The sequence below is a fragment of the Megalobrama amblycephala genome, linkage group LG7 (assembly GCF_018812025.1).
Source record: "Megalobrama amblycephala isolate DHTTF-2021 linkage group LG7, ASM1881202v1, whole genome shotgun sequence".
NCBI classification, from domain to species: Eukaryota; Metazoa; Chordata; class Actinopteri; order Cypriniformes; family Xenocyprididae; genus Megalobrama; species Megalobrama amblycephala.
Genome location: NC_063050.1, coordinates 26317889 through 26340190, shown reverse-complemented (window position 1 = coordinate 26340190; position 22302 = coordinate 26317889). Strand labels below are relative to the sequence as shown.

The 22302-nt window shown below is 37.3% G+C and overlaps 1 protein-coding gene across 2 annotated transcripts in view; it reads left to right on the top strand.

Moving 5' to 3' along the window:
* The window catches only part of stox2a (storkhead box 2a), a 58078-nt gene that overhangs the window by 17077 nt on the left and 18699 nt on the right, over positions 1–22302 (top strand). The window contains exon 1 of one of the 2 annotated variants that reach the window (XM_048196728.1): positions 7135–8091. The exons of the other annotated variant lie outside the window; for it this stretch is intronic. Coding sequence (XP_048052685.1) covers positions 7914–8091 — 178 coding nt within the window. The 5' untranslated portion in view covers positions 7135–7913. Of the gene's footprint in view, positions 1–7134; positions 8092–22302 lie in introns of those variants that run through there. 2 annotated transcript variants of the gene reach the window in all.

Genomic DNA, 22302 nt, shown 5'->3' with positions numbered 1-22302 from the left:
TTTCTCTAATCCAATCTCCCGTCCTCCAATCCGCAGCCAAGCAGGATAGTTAGTGATTTCAGCTGATGAGCAGGCAGATGGGGATAGGATGGTGTGAGGAAGAGGGTAGCACAAGGCCTCCCTCCTCAAATGTACCTGAGCTGAACCTGCTGAATGGCCTCAGAGTAGAGGAGTATTTACTTTTTAGTAGATTTACTATTTTACTTGTTTTGAATGTTGACATAGGGCTGTTGAATTGCGTTGCCCACACATACTCACACTAACACTAAATAATATGTGACCCTGGACCACAAAACCAGTCATAAGTCGCACAGGTTTATTTGTAGCAAAAGCCAACAAAACATTGTATGGGTCAAACTTACAGATTTTTCTTTTATGCCAAAAATCATTAGGATATTAAGTAAAGATCATGTTCCATGAAGATATTTTGTAAACTTCCTATCGTAAATAGATCAAATAAATATTTTTGTAAGTGGATATGCATTGCTAAGGACTTTGTTTGAACAACTTTAAAGGTGATTTTCTCAATATTTTGATTTTTTTGCACCCTCAGATTCCAGATTTTCAAATAGTTGTATCTTGGCCAAATATTGTCCTAACAAACCATACATCAATGAAAAGCTTATTTATTTATCTTATTTTATTCAATTAATCAATAGTGACATTTAAGAAAAAAAATATTTCAAATAATTTACACAAAAATATTAAGCAGCACAACTTTTTTTTCACATTGGTAAGATAAGAAATGTTTCTTTAGCAGCAAATCAACATATTAGAATGATTTTTGAAGGATCATGTGACACTGAAGACTGGAGTAATGATGCTGAAAATTCAGCTTTGATCACAGGGATAAATGACTTTTAAAAATATTTTACATTATTACTGTTTTTACTGTATATTTGATGAAATAAATGCAGCCTTGCTGAACAGAGAATTATTTCAAAACATAAAATCAAAAATCTTACTGTCCCCAAACTTTTGAACAGTAAGAAAATACAAAGCCAGTCTGACTAGTAGTACTTGTCATGTGTCACACTAGGTGATAAAAAATGATCTTGTTCTGACTTGTTCCAACTTGTTCCATGGATTGAACTGAGATTCATAGTAGCACTGTTGTGCCACTAGATGGTATGTTAGGATTATACTAATTGCAGAATGATCAAAACTAAATATCTGTGATTAGAAACATTAGACATATAAATACTTAAATATGTGTATGTATATATTGTTCGTTGGTTTGTATTTTTGTGGAAATTTGTGGAAACCGTTATGTTCTTGCTAGATACTTTATTACTACAAAAAATCACATATGTTTTGTTTGTGACATTTACATCTGTATTAACATTAGTTATAGAGTTAATATTCTGAAACTCGAGAGGCACCGGTTCTGAGCTTCTGTTACATTTGTTTCAAAAAGAGATTTACTTTCTATTGTAAAATTTGGAAAATGAGTCCCTCCAACTTTTAATGCTGACTCACAGAGGTCATGTTCACAGCATGTTGTGTCACACCCCCTCTTGCCTGTTGTTAGCCTTTAGCCTCCGTAACGCCTTCGTGCAGGGAGTTTGTGCTGTGGTCACATTCTCTCTCATTTTAATTGCAGAGGGAGTGGGAGCAGCTTGACGGGAAGGCATTGGTGTTTTGTCATGCTTAGTTGGCCTCTAACCTCCTCCTCCTCTTGATTTAGATCAACACAAAACTACATCTCCCATACATGGCCCCTGCTGCTATCATGAGTCCCCTGCAAACAAGTTCAATTGTTATTGGGATCTTATTCAGATTTTTGGGTATCGACTATTTAGGTTTGTCAACAATGGCAAGTTACGTAAGTGCATCTTATGTTTTGTTTGTGGTTATGCCATTGTAGAAATGCAATATTCACTGTCAGACATGATTAATTTATTTAGTGAGCGAGAATGATTGATAAATAGAGGATTACAAAGATAAAGAGAGTTGTGTTCTGGTCATGTGATCTCCATGAGATGGCCCTCTACATGCAAAATAATTTGTTTGGGGTTACACTTTATTTTTAGGTACTCTTGTTACTATAGGTTGGTTTTGGGTTAGTTGCTTGTAATTCTGCATAATTTTTACCGTTATTACTAAAGCGAGTCCATGTAACGTATAATAAGGATACTGTTAAATAAAGTGTTACCTTTTTTTTTATTAGACTACTGAAACGACTGGAATCTTCATCTTAAGTATGTGAGTCTCCATGAGTTCAAGCATATTTTTTTATATTAAGTATGATAAATTTGAGTGCATCATGATTCACAAATTATGTTCAGCATTTGGTTATTCAGCTCTCTCCAGCTATTCTGCATTTAAAGGGATACTCCAACCCAAAATTAAAATTCTCTCATCATTTACTCACACTCATGCTGTTCCAGATGAATATGACTTTCGTTTTTCTGTGGAACACAGTTTTTTTTTTTTTTAGAAAAATAATGCATCTCTGAGTCCATATAATGCAAGTGAATAGGTTGTCCCTTAAAAACTATGCAAAATGAATATGACGGTTATCTATACGACCCCAGTGGTTGGTGTGTGTAAGAATAATACTAATATTTTTAACTTTTTACACTATAAACCATCTGGCCAACTGTCAGCACTTCTTGCATGATTTTCACAATGCGCTTACTAGGGCTGCAACAAACGATTATTTTGATAATCGATTAATCTGTCGATTATTAGAACGATTAATCGACTAATCATCGATTATTGCACTGATTAATCAGTAGGCTTTGTTCGATTATTCTACTTTAGCAATTAGTTAAAATATTGAGTTATACTGTACTTTAACTAGTAAATAAAACAAGGAAATCACTTCAGCTTTTAAAAGTGTATTTTTAATCATTTTTAAGCCAACTGAATAGACCAATATACTATAAATATAAATATATAAATATAATGTAATCATGTGGGGGTTTTTGTGAAAAAGGAAACAACATACATACATACATACACATATTACATATCATATATATGTGTATGTGTATGTGTGTGTGTGTATATACAGGGAGTGCAGAATTATTAGGCAAGTTGATTTTCTGATCATATTTTTTTCCCAAGCACATTTTACCAATTCCAATCCACATCAATCTTAATAACTACTATTAATATTGTTTTTAATCATTTATAAGTGATATATAATTGTTCATGAAGGCTGGAAATGAAAAAGAGATGCCTTATATTCAGGTGTGCAGAATTATTAGGCAAGTTTTCTTTTACAGGCAAAATGAGCCAAAAAAGAGATTTAACTCAGACTGAAAAGTCAAAAATTATTAAATACTCATGAGAAGGACGCAATACTAATGCAATACTAGAAATTGCAAAGTTAAAGCATGACCAAGGGACAGCAAAATGCTCATTGGGTCAGCGGGGTCAGACAAAAACAGGTGGCGTGAAACAGTGAGTTTGAATGAGAGTTGGTGGCACATGTTAACTGCAAAATAATTAAGAATTATGTGTGAAACCATCAGGAACCCTTTAGTCTCCAGCGCCACATGCATTTTCCAGAACTGCATGTACCTACCTGGAGTCTCCAGAAGTGCAAGGTCTCAGATCTCAGAGACTTAGGTTAGCTGTGGAAAGAATCCTAAAAAATGACCCGCACTTGATAAGAATCACAAGCTGAAGTGTCCCTATAAAATACATGAAGACTGGGTTTTTATAGGCCTTATAAACCGACAGCTTGAGAGTGACTCCTGAAGGACCAGCACCACATCCTCTTTTACCACTGTTTGAAGAATTTATCTTCCAGAATCTGGCAGTAAGTTTTGGAAGATCATTTTTAGTCCATTACTAGGGCTGCAAGACAGACATTTCAGGATAAGAGATGGACTAAAAGTGATTACTCAAACACCTTACTGCCAGATTCTGGATAAATTCTTCAAACAGTGGTACAAGAGGATGTGGTGCTGGTCCATCAGGAGTCATTCTCAAGCTGTCTGTCTATAAGCCCTATTAAAACCCAGTCTTCATGTATTTTATAACACTTCAGCTTGTGATTCTTATCAAGTGCAGGTCATTTTTTAGGATTCTTTAGCTAACCTAAGTCTCTGAGATCCTAACACCTTGCACTTCTGGAGACTCCAGGTAGGTTGCAGCTCTGGAAAATGGTGGCGCTGGAGACTAAAGGGTTCCTGGTGGTTTCACACTTAATTCTTCACCTTAATTCTTAATTATTTTGCAGTTAACATGTGTCTTTTCTTTTCCACCTGTTTTTGTCTGACCCGCTGACCCAATGAGCATTTTGCTGTCCCTTGGTCATGCTTTAACTTTGCAATTTCTAGTATTGCATTAGTATTGCGTCCTTCTCATGAGTATTTAATAATTTTTGACTTTTCAGTCTGAGTTAAATCTCTTTTTTGGCTCATTTTGCCTGTAAAAGAAAACTTGCCTAATAATTCTGCACACCTGAATATAAGGCATTTTTCATTTCCAGCCTTCATGAACAATTATATATCACTTATAAATGATTAAAAATATTAATAGTAGTTATTAAGATTGATGTGGATTGGAATTGGTAAAATGTGCTTGGGAAAAAAATATGATCAGAAAATCAACTTGCCTAATAATTCTGCACTCCCTGTATATATATATATATATATATATATATATATATATATATATATATATATATATATATATATATATATATATATATATATATATATATATATATATATATATATATATATATATATATATATACACACACACACACACACACACACACACACACACACACACACACTATCGAGTTTATGGTCATTGAATGGCTTTCCTGAGGTAAATGTTACATTTTGTGTGATATATTTGTTTGCAAGTTTTATTGACTTCTTTCTGCGGTTAAAACTCCGATTAAGTGATTACAATAGAGATGGATTCATTTCAGTAAGTTCAGTAAGTACTTTTTGATGTTCATTCATGTTTATTTCGCGCTGTAATAGAGAGGAATAGGTTCACATGCCGCTTGAACCGAGGTGTTACAGCGATCTGCCACACAACGTTAAACAGAGTCACCACCACAAGTATTGTTTGAATCCCGTAGTAATATTGACTGAATTTAAAAGCTTAGACTTAGTTTTATATCAAAAGTAACCTGATCTGTCGGTGCGTTGCCGTTGTCTGTGTCCTCTTTGCTCTGCGATGCATCTTTCACTGTGTGAGAAAATGAACGTGTGGCGTGAGAACAGTGAGTTTGAATGAGAGTTGGTGGCCCTATTGTTGACTATTCGACAACAAAAATATTTGTCGACAATTTTTTATTGTCGACGTTGTTGATAATGTCGACTAATCGTTTCAGCCCTAGCGCTTACATCATGCTGATGTTTGCGTCAAGCACACGCATGTATGACAGTTGGCAGAGTGATGATTTATAATATTAAAGTTTAAAATATTAGTAACACTTCACAATAAGGTTCAATGGGAACACTTTACAGTAAGGTTCATTAGTTAACATTAGTTAACTACATTAGTTAACTAATAATGAACTGCACTTCTACAGCATTTATTAATCTTTGTTAATTTCAACATTTACTATTATATTATTAAAATCAAGTAGTATTTGTTAACATTAGTTAATGCACTGTGAACTAACATGAACAAACTATGAACAGCTGGATTTTTATTAACTAATTTTTAATTAACTATTTTATTAACAAATACAGTAACAAATGTATTGCTCATGGTTAGTTCATGTTAGTTAATACATTAACAATTGAACCCGGTAACACTTTACAATAAGGTTCTTTAGTTAAACATTAGTTAATGTATTTACTAACATGAACTAACCATGAGCAATACATTTGCTACTGTATTTACTAAACTTCATTAATGTTAGTTAATGAAAATACAGTTGTTTATTGTTTGTGATTTTAATAATGTATTAGTAAATGTTGAAATTAACATTAACAAAGATTAATAAATGCTGTAGAAGTGCAGTTCATTATTTGTCCATGTTAACTAATGAACCTTATTGTAAAGTGTTACCAAAATATTACACAAATAACACACACCTGTCGTTTTGCTTCAGAAGACATTGATTCATCAGCTGTGGTCGTATGGATTACCAGTGTGTTCATTTTTTTTTTTTTTTAAAGCGTCCCTTTGAGGGACCCATCTATTTGCATTAAATGGACTCACAAAGATGGATTTTTTTTTCTTTTTTTTTTTTTTTCTTTCTTCGTGTTCTTGTGTTCCACAGAAGATTGAAAGTCATATTCATCTGGGATCACTTGAGGGTGAGTAAATGATGAGAGAATTTTTGGCGACAGTATCTGTTTAATGTCAATTACAAAGTCTAAACAAATAAAATTGTGTCCTGATGGAAGTAGTGGATGAATTTTACGATTCTTTGTTTATTCAGTTATACAAAATTTCTCTATTTTCTATAATTTAATGTGATTTGGCCGCTAAAAGACAAAATGATTGTTGAACAGAACAAATACTATTAGCATAGAAGTAAAGCAGGTTGTGGGGAAGATGGAGAGGATACGCACTTGTTTTAAACATTTTTATATTACATGTTATTCCAGGACACCTGCTATGGTCTGCATGTATTTTCCATTCAGTCTTTAATTTCCTTCATGAAGCCTGCTATTATTTCCCTTTCTCCTCATCTTTCTTTTCCATCTACGCTAACTCGCTCTCAACCGCGCTCCGAAACACGCACGCTCACGTAGAGCCTCTGCCGCGCGCTCACACACTCGATCGCTTGCTCTGCTGCTCTCCTGCCTCCCCCCTCACTCACACATACACTCTCACACACACACCCCTTTCATAAGGTGCTGGCAGCAGCAGCGTTAGCAGCAGCAGCGACGGCAGCAGCATTGAAAGAGGAGGGAGCCTCGGAGACAAGATGTAGTCGCGTGAATGAGCATGTAGCCTCGCAGCCGCCGTCCTCCTTCACTGTGGAATTACGGAACAAAAGAGGAGGACCATTCTTCCGCATCTGCAGTTTCCATTTTTTCCACCTTCCCCCTCGTCGCGGTTTTTCTGCCCTCCCCTCGCGCGTGGCGTCGTTTTCGACGGAGGCTAGTGGCAGAGCTGGAGAGGAGGGAGGCTGACAAGGGCTTGTCTGCGGACTGAGATCACCAAAGCTTCGAGGTCACCTCAGAGGCTGTTCTCGCCTTTCTTCTTTTTTCCCTCCCCCTTTGCGTTTTCTCTTTCCCAGGCAGGCCTTTTGTTTTTCAGCGGACTTGTCCGAGGGGCTGCCGCCGCCGCGCTGAATTGGGCTATTGTTGGACAGGCAGGCCTCTCTCTCTCTCTCTCTCTCTCTCTCTCTCTCTCTCTCCCTCCCTCCCTCACTCCCTCCCTCACTCCCTCCACAATACCCTATCCTCCCTCCCTCCTCTATCTTCCTTCATCACTCCATCCTTTCATCGTGATGCACCTTGCTTAAACTCATATGTGTGTTTATCGGTACACACGCACTGTCCGGAATTGTCTTCGCGCTGCTTCTCGTTTTCCTTCTCGTCCCACCCCGCTGTCCCCCTCTTCTCCCATCCCCGCAGTGCCTGGCGATGTAATGTGCCCTTCGTGGCACATGAATCCGGATGTTTGGCAGGGGGTCGGCGGGATTTGTTCCAGCCAAGGGTGATGCCTCAGAGGACAGCCCAGCCCAGCGCTCCCACGCCCACCTCCAACCACTGAGCACGCCCGCCTGCGCCGCCACGTGTCACCCCCAGTTCGCGTGCGTACGTGCGCGTATGTGTGTATATGCGTACGCACGTGTGCATGTGCGAGAGCGCCCTTACCATGACTCTGGCCTGATACCTGGACTGGGGTGTCCCCTGCCAATGTGGGGGAGGGACTGAACCTCAGGTTACTCCCCACCCCCTCCCTCCCCTTACCCTCTTCCCTCTTCCCCCCCCCCCCCTTCTCCCCTCCACGGGTAACCTGCCGGCATGAAGAAGACCCGCAGCTCCAACATCAGGCGGGCCTGGCCCAGCTCGGATCTATCGGAGCGGGCCTTAGAGCGCATCCGCACTCGCAGTGAGAAGGACTACCACCACCATAAGCACTTTCCACCGCCCCCTCCTCCGACCCACATCTCCCCTTCTCCGCGGGGCTACATGACACCAGGTGGGTCCCCCAGGACCTCTGATTCACCTTGGACCAGAGGCCGTAAATCAGGGTTCCTCAAATCTGGTCCTGAAGGGCTGCTGCCCTGCAGAGTTTAGCTCAAACCCTGATCAAACTCACCTACCTGTAATTTTCTTGTAACTCCGAAAACCTTGGCTAGCTTGCTCAGGTGTCTTTGAGTAGGATTGGATCTAAGCTCAGCAGGGCATTGGCACTCCGGGGCTGGATTTGAGGAACCCTGCTGTAAAGGTTTGTTAACCTAGCGCATTAGTAACCTACCATTCTCCATCATCAGTGTGTCTTGTTTAACTGGGCATGTATGGTTTTCTGTATTTTGATATGCTGATTGACAGAGGCTTTGGAAGCAGACTATAGAGGTGAATCAATTGCAACAACATGAGGAAAGAAAAGGATGAATCGAGCAACATGCATCCACCATTTTGGTCCCAGCAAGGGTTTTACAGCATTAAGTTTGTAGCATCATGAATAACGGTTCTGGCAGCTGGTTTCCCTGTTGTAATGAGAGAGATTGTGAGATGGCCTCAGGATTCATGGCTGCTTTTCTCCATTTTGGTTGTGAGTCTTCTGTTATTGTCCGTAATGTTCAGCTGGAGAGCTGGTCAGGCCTGTAGAGGAGCTCAATAGTGAAATGGGAAGATGACGCATCTCTATGATAAACCAACTGATCTGTGTTTGAGGTAAAGAAAGTTTCCAGTGAATTTGGTGCTAATACAGATGTCATGTACAAATGCTTGTATGTTTGTCTAGTCAGTTAGCACAGGGGCTATGAAAAGGAAGAATTCTTCTAGTTCTCTTAGCTTTAAGCACACTGGGCAACACTCACAAACAGGATACATTTTGGTGTTCCATTATGTTTTTGTAAAGCATTTAAGGTACAAATTCCATTTTATGCTGAGAGATTTATTAGATATCTTTGATAAAATATTATGTAATATTTGATTAACCAAGCCTGTCCTACCCCAGAGGTCTTGACCTTCTTGTATCCAACAATTAAAATCATACAACTGTCATAATTTTACATAATCTGTTGAATTGAAGTTCACTGTAATGTAGTAAATGTTTTTAAATTTAACTAATTGTAATCATCACTTTCTACAGCATGGCATGAAGACAAGTAAATTACCACAAATTGTAGTCACAGCATCCATAAAATTTAAGCATTCAGCCCTGTTACTAAAACTATTGTGAGAATAACGATCAAACAAATATTGCTTCTTTAGGTATTGGGAAATGAAGTAACATTTGATCCTAAACCGGCTAAGCTTTACTGTGTGGTAGCTTTGGTTAATAATTGTGCATATATAACTTTTCTGCTGTAGTAAGAGTTTTTGAGGTTTATTTAATGTTTATTGCTAGAAACAATCACACAAATCAAGGATTTACACTGCTTTTGTCCCAATTTTTGGTAACAGGGTTGAAAAATTAGAAGTCTCATGTAAAATTGACCATTCATATAAATTATAGTTTGACATTCTGAGACTGACAATCAACATTTTAATATGTCAAATACCTCCTTTTGCTGAAAAAGTATTCTTCACTTCATCAGACCCTATTTTCAACCCCATGGAAAGTGCCACAAAGCAGACTAGTTTTTACCAGATGAGGTTTAAATTGTCTGTACTCCGAGGCAGATACAAGTGTCTACACCTAAATTATCACTTTTGTTTTTTTTCAGATCTCACTTTTTAACGTGGCAATTCCTTTACAGCTTTACAGCTAAGTGATTTAGAGGCTGACATTTTGCCTTCTGTCCCTTTGTTCTTTAAAAGGATAGTTCACCTAAAAATAAAAATTGTCATAATTTACATGGTATTCCAAACCTTTTTTTTTTTTTTTTCCACCATAGAACACAAAAGGAGATGTTTAAGAGAATGTTTGAGCTGCATTTTTCCACACTATGACTGTCAAGTTACATATGATAGTTTTGTGAGATAAACAGACAGAAATTTACGACATAGGCTCAATGCAAAAAACTTTGCAAAATGATATTATGTTCCTTGAACATTTTGCAATACGTTTTAAATGAATGAAATTAATGTCCAGTGAGTGGTGCTAAAAGCATGTTTCAGTTTTATCTAAAACACATGACTGTGAATCTGGAAATGTTTTATTGTGTTGGTTGTACATATCGCGTTAGTTCTGAATCTGAAATTAAATGTGCATTGAGTGGTGCTAAAAGGTTGATGCTCTATTACATTTGAAAATAATGTACCACCTACACTAAACCCTACCCTAAACCTAACTGATAGTTTTAACAAAAGCTAACGTGAGACAAAAATGCTCATTTATCATGACTTGTCTTTCAAAGGACTCTGCATTACAATTGCATTGTTGTACTAGATGAGCTATTGAGCAAGTTTACTACTTCAGAAAAGCCATACATATAGGGCTGGTTATGTGATGCAAACTTTTAGTTTACAAATCATGCACTATAAAAGTGTTTTGAGCTCATAACATAATATTGTGCAAGGAGCCACTCAAGTCTTTATTAATCGATAATGCTCCTGTAATAATAATTTGTGTGAAAAACAGACTTTGCAATAAAAACACAGATAACTGCAGCACATGGATGTCATTTTACCAACCAGCTTTACTGTGTGCCCAACTGCAGTAGCTGTCAAGAGTGTCCTTAAAACTGTGCTTACTTGTCAGTGCAGGGTAATCAGTATACAGACATATCTGTGAAAACCTCTGGGTTTTGCTGACCCTTTTTACAATAAGACTAGCTGCATACAATGAGTTGTGTTCTTGTTATAGTCCTAAATTTACCTGTGGACAATTATTTTATCATTTACTAATACAACCAATACTACCAATACTAATACAATTATGCTACATAAGCATATGATCTCTAATGCATGTCATTGATTTCTAAATATATGACTTCAATTTACAGTATAAGTACTATAAAAATACACAAGTTTTGTTTTTAGCATTTTTAATTGGGCATGAAGAAGATGCACTACCATTCAAAGTATTTTTTGTGGAAACCATGATGCACTTTCTTTTAGGAGTAAGTACTGTTACTTTTGATTGATTTATTGTGTCCTTGCTAAATAAAAGTATTAATTTCTCTAAAAAAAATATATATATTACGGACCCCAAACTTATAGTTCTTGTATGTGTCTGTGGAAACTTTTGCTGAATCCTACACTACAAGCAAAACCAACATCTTATATAAAATGTGTTCCTACAAAAAATAAAAATTCTCCTAGTGCAAAATGTTGTCCTTAATATTAATGTGAATTTCAATTTCTGTAATGTGACATTTTTTCTAATGAACAGGATATTCCATGAAAAAGCTTGAATTTTATGCATTAGGAATTGATTGGATGGTGAAAAGTGGGTGTTACATATCAAAATTGAATTGCAATGAATATGAGAAAGCAATGACTAAGTAGCTATTTGGAAACTGAGTAACGTTATCTGAAAGCCTCCCTGACCTAAGTGACATAAGCAGAAAAAGAAAGAGTTAATACATTTTGGTAAAATATTACAAAGTAAATCATTTTGTTTTTTCCTATTTTGCATAACTTGCACCTATAAATCAATAAAACCAGAAATGTGCATTAAGAAAGTAAATAGTGTCAGTTGACTAAGGGTTTTATCTTGCTTGCCTGTTTTCCACTGAACCGTACTTTGTGGCACAAAGTAACTACACAAGCTCGCACGTACGCACTGGCCCAGCTGTGACAGAGTCCCTGATTTAGGCGTGGGAGAGGAACGAGGCCATGCTGGTGCAGTAATAGCCTGGCCTCTATAGTAATATGAGAGAGAGATAGAAGAGGCTGTGCTTGAATAAATCGTTGGTCTCCGCCTCCAGTCAGCTGATAGATTTGTAGAAATCATCCAGCCACTATGAGGAACTCGGTTAAGCCTTTGGGATATTTCGCATTAATAATGACACACACACACACGCGTGAAAGATGTGCGTGCCATGGCTAAGTCCTCATATAGTGTCTCTTGCTTTTAATATGGACCGTCTCATTATTTCCTCACTACACAGATTCGCTACACAGTTGTTCTATTTTTTTCTCTCTCTCTCTCTCTCTTCTACACATACTATCACTCGTTGCACCAGGCTAAAAATATCCACCCCAGTTCTGGACATCCCAGATGCTGACATCACTAGTGGGACTGTATGCAGGATTTGCATGGGATGATTGAGAAGAGAATGAGAGCATGAGAGAGGGAGGGATGGCGAGTGATCAGGCCACGGAAGTAGGACTGCAAGCTAACATACTGCATGCAGTGAAGATTCTGCATTGACCCCCATTTGAAGCAGCGTTCGCTTATAGTCTGTCCTATATAGCGATATTTGACCTTTCCGTCGTGAACGGAAAGAACTCCGGTCTCCATTTTGTGCCAGGCCTGAAGGTTACTAACAAGTCCTTACAGTAACATGGAGGGCTGTGCATATAGTATGACTGTATCTTCATCACCTCCTTGTTCAGCTAATGTTCTTGTAGTAGTGTTGGCTACGGAGTACGACTGTGCTTCTTGTGTTAAGATGAAAGTGGGTCAGCAGAGAGTCTGGGCCTAGTCTGAGGGGACCACTCCGAGCACTCATCTCTATCCCCTCTCTCAGTTTTTGGTTACAGACTGGACCACTATACATTGCTGAGAGTCAAGGCCAGATGACTTAAAGGAATAGTTCACCCAAAAATAAAAAATGATTTACTCACCCTCAAGCCATCCTAGGTGTATATTCTTTCAGACTAACATGATCGGAGGTATATTAAATAATATCCTGGCTCTTCCCAGCTTTGTAATGGGATTTAATAGTGCCTGAGTTTTTGAAGTTCCAAAAAGTGCATCCATCCATCATAAAAGTAATCCATTCGACTCCAGTGGGTTAATTAATGCCTTCTGAAGTGCGGTAATGGGTTTTTGTAAGAAAAATATCCATATTTAAAACCTTATAAACTATATCACTGGCTTCCGGCTACGGCTGTACGCGCTTTCACAAGAGAGTCGAGTTCCGGCGGAAGGGTGACCTCTGACCCCATGTAGGATGTAGCTTTTCTTCACTTATATTGAAATCCTGTGACATTTTGCTATAAAACTTCTCTATTTAGACTTCTAATTCGTGACCAGCATTTTGTTTTTCTCTATCCTCTGCACTTCTGCATTCGTCAATTCTCACCTAAGCTTACGCTACATCCTACATTATACATTGGGTCAGAGGTCACCCTTCCGTCGGAACTTGACGCTCACATGAACGTGCATATGGCCGTTGCTGGAAGCCGGTGATTATAGTTTATAAAGTTTTAAATAGGGCTGCACGATATATCGCATGAGATTGTCACGCGCATTTCGTCAGTAAAGCCGGTTCCCTGATTACCGCTAAATCGCCATCACCTGCTTTCAAATGGAGCGGCATTTAATAGACAGAACCGTAGATCACTGAAAAGCCACGCAATATCGCGTTCATATCGCAGATGAATCGCCTTCGACAATGAACGCGATATTGCGTGGCTTTTCAGTGATCTACGGCTCTGTCTATTAAATGCCGCTCCATTTGAAAGCAGGTGATGGCGATTTAGCGGTAATCAGGGAACCGGCTTTACTGACGAAATGCGCGTGACAATCTCATGCGATATATCGTGCAGCCCTAGTTTTAAATATGGATATTTTTCTTACAGAAACCCAACACTTTGCTTCAGAAGGAATTTATTAACTCACTGGGTCGTATGGATTACTTTTATGATGAATGGTTGCACTTTTTTGGAGCTTGAAAAACTCGGGCACTATTCAATGCCATTACAAAGCTTGGAAAAGCCAGGATTTTTTTTTGTGTGTTCGTCTGAAAGAAAAAAGTCATATACACCAAGGATTGCTTGAGGGTGAGTAAATTATGGAATAATTTTTATTTTTTGGGTGAACTCTACCTTTAAGAAATGTAAAGATTATTTTATCAAGGGATGATGCTCAAAGTTTGTGTAACAGAGCTGTGTGTTCCCATTGCTGCTGTAGATAGATTCACTGGGTCATAAGCCAACTTTGTTGTCTTCAGAAAAGAGAATGAGAAAATGAAACTCTGTGGTTGAGCACACTTACTGTAGGCTTGTCCGGTTTCATCAAACTACCCTCAATATTATGAGGTCCAAAAGAGGTCATATTAAAAACCTGTGAAATATTTCACTTAAACTCTGAAATAGAAAGTTTTAATATTCTGAGGAATTTTTTGCACTTTTTATTCATGACTGTATCAAATGTAAGCCAATGTGTGACTGACCGTGTTAACTCATTTGTACAGAAGGTCATATTTCATTAAGTATTTTGCTTCCATTTAAGCCCACAAGATTCTTTAGAACATTCTTAGATTGTGCTGATGAAAGGTTTCTGAAATCATTAAAGCAAAAGTAGGACATACTAAAATAATAAGACATTGTGAAATTTAAATATAATATAATATAATATATATATTTATATTTTTTTACATTTATATTTTCTCAAAAACTGTTATATTTCATTATATTTTTAATTTATAAAGTTGTCAATCAAATTTGACAATTGAAATTTTTTTATGTAATATTGCATTGTTTATTATAAATGATTTATCTGTGCACATCATTAGAATTTTTTTTAACTCATGTGTCATCGCAATCTTTAATCAAAAAAAAGTACCCTCCCATCATCTCTTCTCTTCTCTGAAGTGTTCCTTGGCGCAAGGGACATCACAGCAATAGCAAACGACAACACTCCCACGATCCAATCATTTCCTGATGGACAAAATAAAATCCCACCCTACATTTTGTTCTCGTTCGAGAAGCTGTTTCACTTGGATATACGTCATGGGGAAGATGATGACAACTTCCGTTTCATACCAACCTTAAATTAGAAATAAATAAAATGAAAAATAATTGAATAGAAGCATTGTCACTAGCGGTCTTCCACTACAGTGGACCCCCTTTAGATAAGACAAATTAATTATTATTTAATTGCTGTGCAAAACTTTATGCAGCCATGTTTTATAGTTCAGCGAAAGCTTCTCTTTTTCTGTTATTCATTTACTGTTCTTTTGGTTTCTGGTCTTTTTTTCATTCTTAGAGCAGTTTCTAGAAAAGTATTTCATTTACTAATCAAGATTAATTGTGAAAGACATTGAATTACTTGAGTTATTTATTTACTGCACAATGTTTTTACAATATACTTAAGTTTGTGTTTTGTGATCAATCTGATTGCTATCCAATTGGGTATGCACATGTACACTTGCCCACATAAATGTGTCTCTGCAATATAAATTCAGTAACCTTCCTGTGCTATATGCAAACATTAAAGGTCCCGTTCTTCATGATCCCATGTTTCAAACTTTAGTTAGTGTGTAATGTTGTTGTTAGAGTATAAATAAAATCTGTAAAATTTTAAAGCTCAAAGTTCAATGCCAAGCGAGATATTTTATTTAACAGAAGTCGCCTACATCGAACGGCCAGTTTGGACTACATCCCTCTACTTCCTTCTTTAATGACGTCACTAAAACAGTTTTTTGACTAACCTCCGCCCACAGGAATACACAAGAGTTGCGTTTGTAGAGTGTGTTTGTAGCCATGTCGTCGAAATGCTGTTATTTTCATCCCGCAGTCCAATCACCGGGTCTGATTCCGGCTCAAATTGATAGGGTAAAATTAAAGACATGTTTACAATGACACTGAGCGCATGCATCTCCACGTTATGGTAAGAGGCGTGACCTTTCCGGGAAAGATGCGCTAAACTGCTGTCGAATCACAACACAGGAACCGCTGGCACAATCAGAACTCGTTACGTATTTCTGAAGGAGGGACTTCATAGAACAAGGAAGTCATCAGCCCGTTTTTATGACAGTGGAAACAGCGGTATACAGATAAGTAAATTATGTGAAAAATACTGTGTTTTTTTTACACGTGAAACATGAACACATGTTATATTGCACACTATAAACACAATCAAAGCTTCAAAAAACCACGAAAAACGGGACCTTTAAAGGGTTCTATGACACTGCTAATGTTAAGCACCATAATTTTCTGCTGAATCCTTCCTTCCCCTTATAACAATGAGTCTTTGAATTTTGCAGTTACATCATACATGCGTGTTACCCATGACTGTTCGCTCATGTGTAGTTATGTTTTGGAACAGTGAAGTTTTTTTTGTGGCCTGGCTGACTGAAATATTTCTTGGAGGGCATTTACACCTGGTCTTTTCATGATCAAATACTTTACGATTTCTGCTACTCCATCCCTAGACTCTCTTCAGAGGATGGCCTGCTTTTGGCAAGGGCTACTCTTGCCCTGGCTAAATTTGGAATCCAGTGCCACAGCATCTGCCTCAGAGACAGATATCTCAGAATATCAGGATCAGAGGTTTTTATATGCCCCTTTTTTAGATGTGGCTGTATGATGGGGCATTTTCTAGAGACTTTTTTTCGCAGAAATGTTTCTAACAGTAATGATGATTTATGTATGTATTTGTCATGAAAGTGAAGGTGGGTGACTTTTACGCAGCTTTATTAATGTGCCCTTATTATGCTATTTTTAAGGTTCCTAATTTTGTTTTGGAGGTCTCCTACAATAGATTTAAATACATCAAAGGTCAAAAACACTGTAATTTTCTCATAATATACATTGCACTTCACCTCATTTCTCAAAGTGTCTGAAAACGGTTTGTTCGAGGATTCAGTCTCTCTAAACCCCTACTTTCCGGAAGCCAGCTCTTCTCTGATTGGTCAGATGGCCCAGTCTGTTGTGATTGGTCTACTGCTAACAGCAGGTGTCAGAAAGAAAACGTCCATTACCATTATCTGAAATACCTCAGAACTTGTATACACAATGATCCAAAAAGTAAAGATCGTGTTGTTTTTTTTCCATATCAATTCCAGCACGAGTCCTATTCTTTTGGAAGTGCATGCAAAGTGGATTCGCAGTGTTGAAAACAGCGTATTCTCGACATGTCTACAACATGAACCAAACTCTTCCAGGCCTCAGCTACATATACAGTGTGTGAGGGTCAAAGAAGACGTTTGGCTGGCATTTTGCAAATTTGTTAGATTGTTACATAGGTATGTAACAGAAATTGACACTGGAATTACTGTCAACTTGTTTCAGCAGTTCAGAATCGATTCTTTCATTTGGGAGACAATAACTTTATTTGTTGTGCACTTTGATCTTTAAAACTTTGCGGACCTTTACGTTCGCAAATAGCTATTACACACTGCCCAAAAGGTAATATTCAAAAAAATCATAAAAGGGGCACTTTAAATAATAAATGTAATTTTTTTCACATTAATGTTCAGCCTTAAAAAACAGTAACTTTAAATGTAAACATTTATAGATACCCAAAATGATGTTAACTTGGTCTTCTTCATGTGTCAATATCAGATAATCTGAGCGTAAATGTGGGTTGTTCAGGGTGCTGTACTCTTTGGCACAAGCTAGCCAGACCAGTCAATAGCATAACGTAGACTACCATTGATTTTAACTCATGTTGACCTTGGCTGCTAATAAACATATAAATAAACAAACTTTATTGTGGTCCAGGATTTCACATCCATATTCACGAGCATGTTTTATTGAAGTTGAAATTTAAATTCAATGTTCCAAAGATAAAATTCTTATATAAATTTCATATGGTGCTTGACGCATGATTCAGATTTGCGGAATGAAAGTGTGTCAGTGCGGTGGAGTGTAGTGGCCTACAGTCTGTATACTCTCATCTGAGGCAGCGCTAGGCTATGCTAGGCTAGCTGCAGCAGCGACACATTAACCCTGCTGGCCTAGCGCACACAATATCTCTGCTTTGCATGATCAGACTTTATCCACTGTGGTAATGATGGAAAAAAATATTTAACCTAGTACACATGTAATGCTTAGACCCTCGACCATTGGTTTAGAAAGTGTATATGAGAAACAGAATGTAGAAGGGAAGCTCTGAGGAACTCGTTTGTTGTTTTTGAAATATTGCTACTGTACTAACAACATACTGTGAGCTACTATTAGTGGATGTCCTGCATATTTTTAAAGCTGAAAAGGAATTTAAATATGTTGATTATACTGTTGTATGTTGAAAATCCATGTTTACAGAACAAAAACATTGCACGTATGCTACATACTGAATTTCTTTCAAAGAGAGCGGGTCTGATTGCTCTGATATCCTGCTTTGTACACTGTAAAATTTTTTATTATATTTGTAATAATGCTACAATAAAAACCTTTTAATTGGTTAACTGTAAGTTACCTTACCATGAAAATCTGTGAACATTGCATTTTATGTAAATCTACTGTAAAACAATCTACTGTTAATGTATGACATTTGCAAATAAACAATGAAAATATTGTATATATAATATTTACAGTGGAAAAACAATAAAAGGACATTCCCAGAGTTCCCTATCTGACACATATCACACATGATTAGTGATTTTGTTTCTTATCATTTTATATTATTAATAATGCCCATTAGGATGTTTTGTGTTATATTTTCTGTTTTTAGTTCATGTTCATTGCATCATTTTAGTGTTGTATGTTACTCTGTATGTTAAAAGATGTCCCTCCGACACGTGCCAGCATGGTTGAAAAATAGTTCCAAAATGAAATGTAAACGGACGTCTTTGACATTATCTTATTAATTAATTAATTAATTAATTAATTAATTAATTAATTAATTAATTAATTAATTAATTATTTTATTGAACTACAGTGCTCAGCATAAATGAGTACACCCCCTTTGAAAAGTAACATTTTAAACAATATCTCAATGAACACAAAAACAATTTCCAAAATGTTGGCAAGACTAAGTTTAATATAACATCTGTTTAACTTATAACATGAAAATAAGGTTAATAATATAACTTAGATTTTTCAGTTTTACGCAAATTAGGGTGATGCAAAAATGAGTACACCCCACAACAAAAACTACTACATCTAGTACTTTGTATGGCCTCCATGATTTTTAATGACAGCATCAAGTCTTCTAGGCATGGTATGAACAAGTTGGTCGACATTTTGCAACATCTAACTTTTTCCATTCTTCAAGAATGACCTCTTTTAGAGATTGGATGCTGGATGGAGAGTGATGCTCAACTTGTCTCTTCCGAATTCCCCATAGGTGTTCGATTGGGTTCAGATCAGGAGCCACTGAATCACTTTCACCCTGTTCTTCTTCAGAAATCCAACAGTGGCCTTAGATGTGTGTTTAGGATCATTGTCATGTAAGAAAAGTGCATGACGACCAAGGGCACGGAGTGATGGTAGCATCTTCTCTTTCAATATAGAGCAGTTCATCTGTGAATTCATGATGCCATCAATGAAATGCAGCTCCCCGACATCAGCAGCACTCATGCAGCCCCACATAAGGACACTGCCACCACCATGATTCACTGTAGGCACCATGCATTTGTCTTTGTATTCCTCACCTTTGCGACGCCATACAGTTTTGAAGCCATCAGTTCCAAAATCATTTATCTTGGTCTCATCACTCCAGAGTATAGGGTTCCAGTAGTCTTCATCTTTGTCAGCATGGGCCCTGGCAAACTCTAGGTGGGCTTTTTTTGTGCCTGGGCTTTAGGAGAGGCTTCTTTCGTGGACGGCACCCATGCATGCCATTCCTCTGCAGTGTACGTCGTATTGTGTCATGGGAAATAGTCACCCCAGTTTGGCTTTCTACTTCTTTAGATAACTGCAGTGAACTTGCATGCCGATTTTCTTCAACCCTTCTCATCAGAAGACGCTCCTGTCGAGGTGTTAACTTCCGTGGACGACCTGGATGTCTCTGTGAGATGGTTGCAATTCCATCTCTTTTTAAATTTTTGTACCACTTTTGCTACAGTATTCTGACTGATAAGTTAAGCTTTGCTGATCTTCTTGTAGCCTTCACCTTTCTGATGTAAAAAAAATATTTTCTTTCTCAGGTCTTGTGACATTTCTCTTCCATGTGGTGCCATTGCTGACAGCATGAAATGGGAAGGGGTTTTTAACACCCTTTTATAGTCAACTGTCAGCTGGACACCTGTTTAATGATTAATTAGACTCACCTGTGGTTGAATTCTTGTTAAATTCGACATTTGTAGTCTAAAATTTAGCTTTGCTCCAGAGACTTTCAGTAGGGTGTACTCATTTTTGCATCACCCTAATTTGAGTAAAACTGAAAATTTTGTTCTCTAAGTTATATTATTAACCTTACTTTCATGTTATAAGTTAAACAGATGTTATATAAAACTTAGTCTTGTCAACATTTTGGAAATTGTTTTTGTGTTCATTGAGATATTGTTTAAAATGTTACTTTTCAAAGGGGGTGTACTCATTTACGCTGAGCACTGTACATGTAGCTAAAAGTCAAAGTAACAATTATATATGCAACCCCAGAGAATTGTAGACATGTACAAACATATCTGAATGCATTTTTAGGAAATGTTCTGTGTTACATATTTTTACCAATTTATGTTGTTCTACCATGACGATTTTTGGGCAGGGACACAACGTTGCCATTGGTCCAATGTTTGCTGTTTGCTGCACACCGTTTACACATGAGTATTGACCATGTTTCCTGAACGGGACACTTATGATGAACACTGATTCCACCTGTATTATTATCAGTACTTTTCAAGGAGAAAAAAAATCTATTTTGGTAGTTCAAGTAGGTATATTAAAGGGTTAGTTCACCCAAAAATGAAATTTTTGTCATTTATTACTCACCCTCATGCCGTTCCACACCCGTAAGACCTTCGTTCATCTTCGGAACACAAATTAAGATATTTTAGTTGAAATCCGATGGCTCAGTGAGGCCTCCATAGGGAGTATTTCCTCTCTCAAGATCCATAAAGGTACTAAAAACATATTTAAATCAGTTCATGTGAGTTCATGATTAATGATTAATGATTAATATTATAAAGCGACGAGAATATTTTTGGTGCGCCAAAAAAAGCTAAATGACTTATTTAGTGATGGCCGATTTCAAAACACTGCTTCAGGAAGATTTGGAGCATTATGAATCAGTGTATCGAATCATGATTCAGATAGTGTGTCAAACCGCCAAACTGCTGAAATCGCATGACTTTGGTGCTCCGAACAACAGCAGATTCTATACACTGATTCATTTATGCTCCGAATCTTCCTGAAGCAGTGTTTTTAAATCGGCCATCTCTAAATAAGTCATTATTTTGCTTTTTTTGGCGCACCAAAAATATTCTCGTTGCTTTATAATATTAATATTGAACCACTGAACACACATGAACTGATTTAAATATGTTTTTAGTACCTTTATGGATCTTGAGAGAGGAAATGTCATTGCTCCCTATGGAGGCCTCACTGAGCCATCGGATTTCAACTGAAATATCTTAATTTGTGTTCCGAAGATTAACGAAGGTCTTACGGGTGTGGAACAGCATGAGGGTGAGTAATTAATGACAGAATTTTCATTTTTGGGTGAACTAACCCTTTAACATTATTTGAAACTTAACTTGGCCTAGGACCTTAATAAAGCTGGGTCTAAAATTGAAAGGCTAAACTGATTTTAAAAATAAAAATAATATAAAGATAATTATAAAAATTATAATTTGAATGTTATTTTGCTTTTGCCCACTAAAAAAATATCATTGGTCTAGCAACCTGTGACAAGTTTCCTGTTTTACTTTTGACTGCCAGCTGCATGTCACATGGCCCGATCCACTCACATGCCCTAAATATGAATTTAAAGTGATGGTTTATACATCTAATTAGATACTGTTGATTTAACCAAGATGTTTTCAGCGTCACCGAGGCTTGCTTTTTTATAGGCATTTGTGGTGCACTCTGACGTGGCTACACATAAACAAGGCTTAAGTCTGTCCAACACAGTCAGTCAGTCTGGTGACCCTAATCCATTACCTACCTATCAGTAAAAGAGAGAGAGTGTGTGTGGATGTGTGTCTTATGGGTGGAGTTGAACTAGTTTGAAGCTGCTGGGCTGCCATATGGGACATGATGTAATTTGTGGGCATGCTGAATGTGTGGGAGAGGGTGACTGTCATACTATACTGATTGATGTATTGAGATGTGGACAGTGTATTTTTAGATTTAGTATGGAAAGCCACTTTAATGTGAGGTTCCCCATCTTTTTTTCTTGCAAGTAAATGTAGAATGGAAAGTTTAGAATGTTAATGGAAAGTTTGTACTGAGAAAAACACACTTTGACCTATGGACTGAGGAAAAAAAAAAGTGATTTGCAGTTTCAGCCATTTAC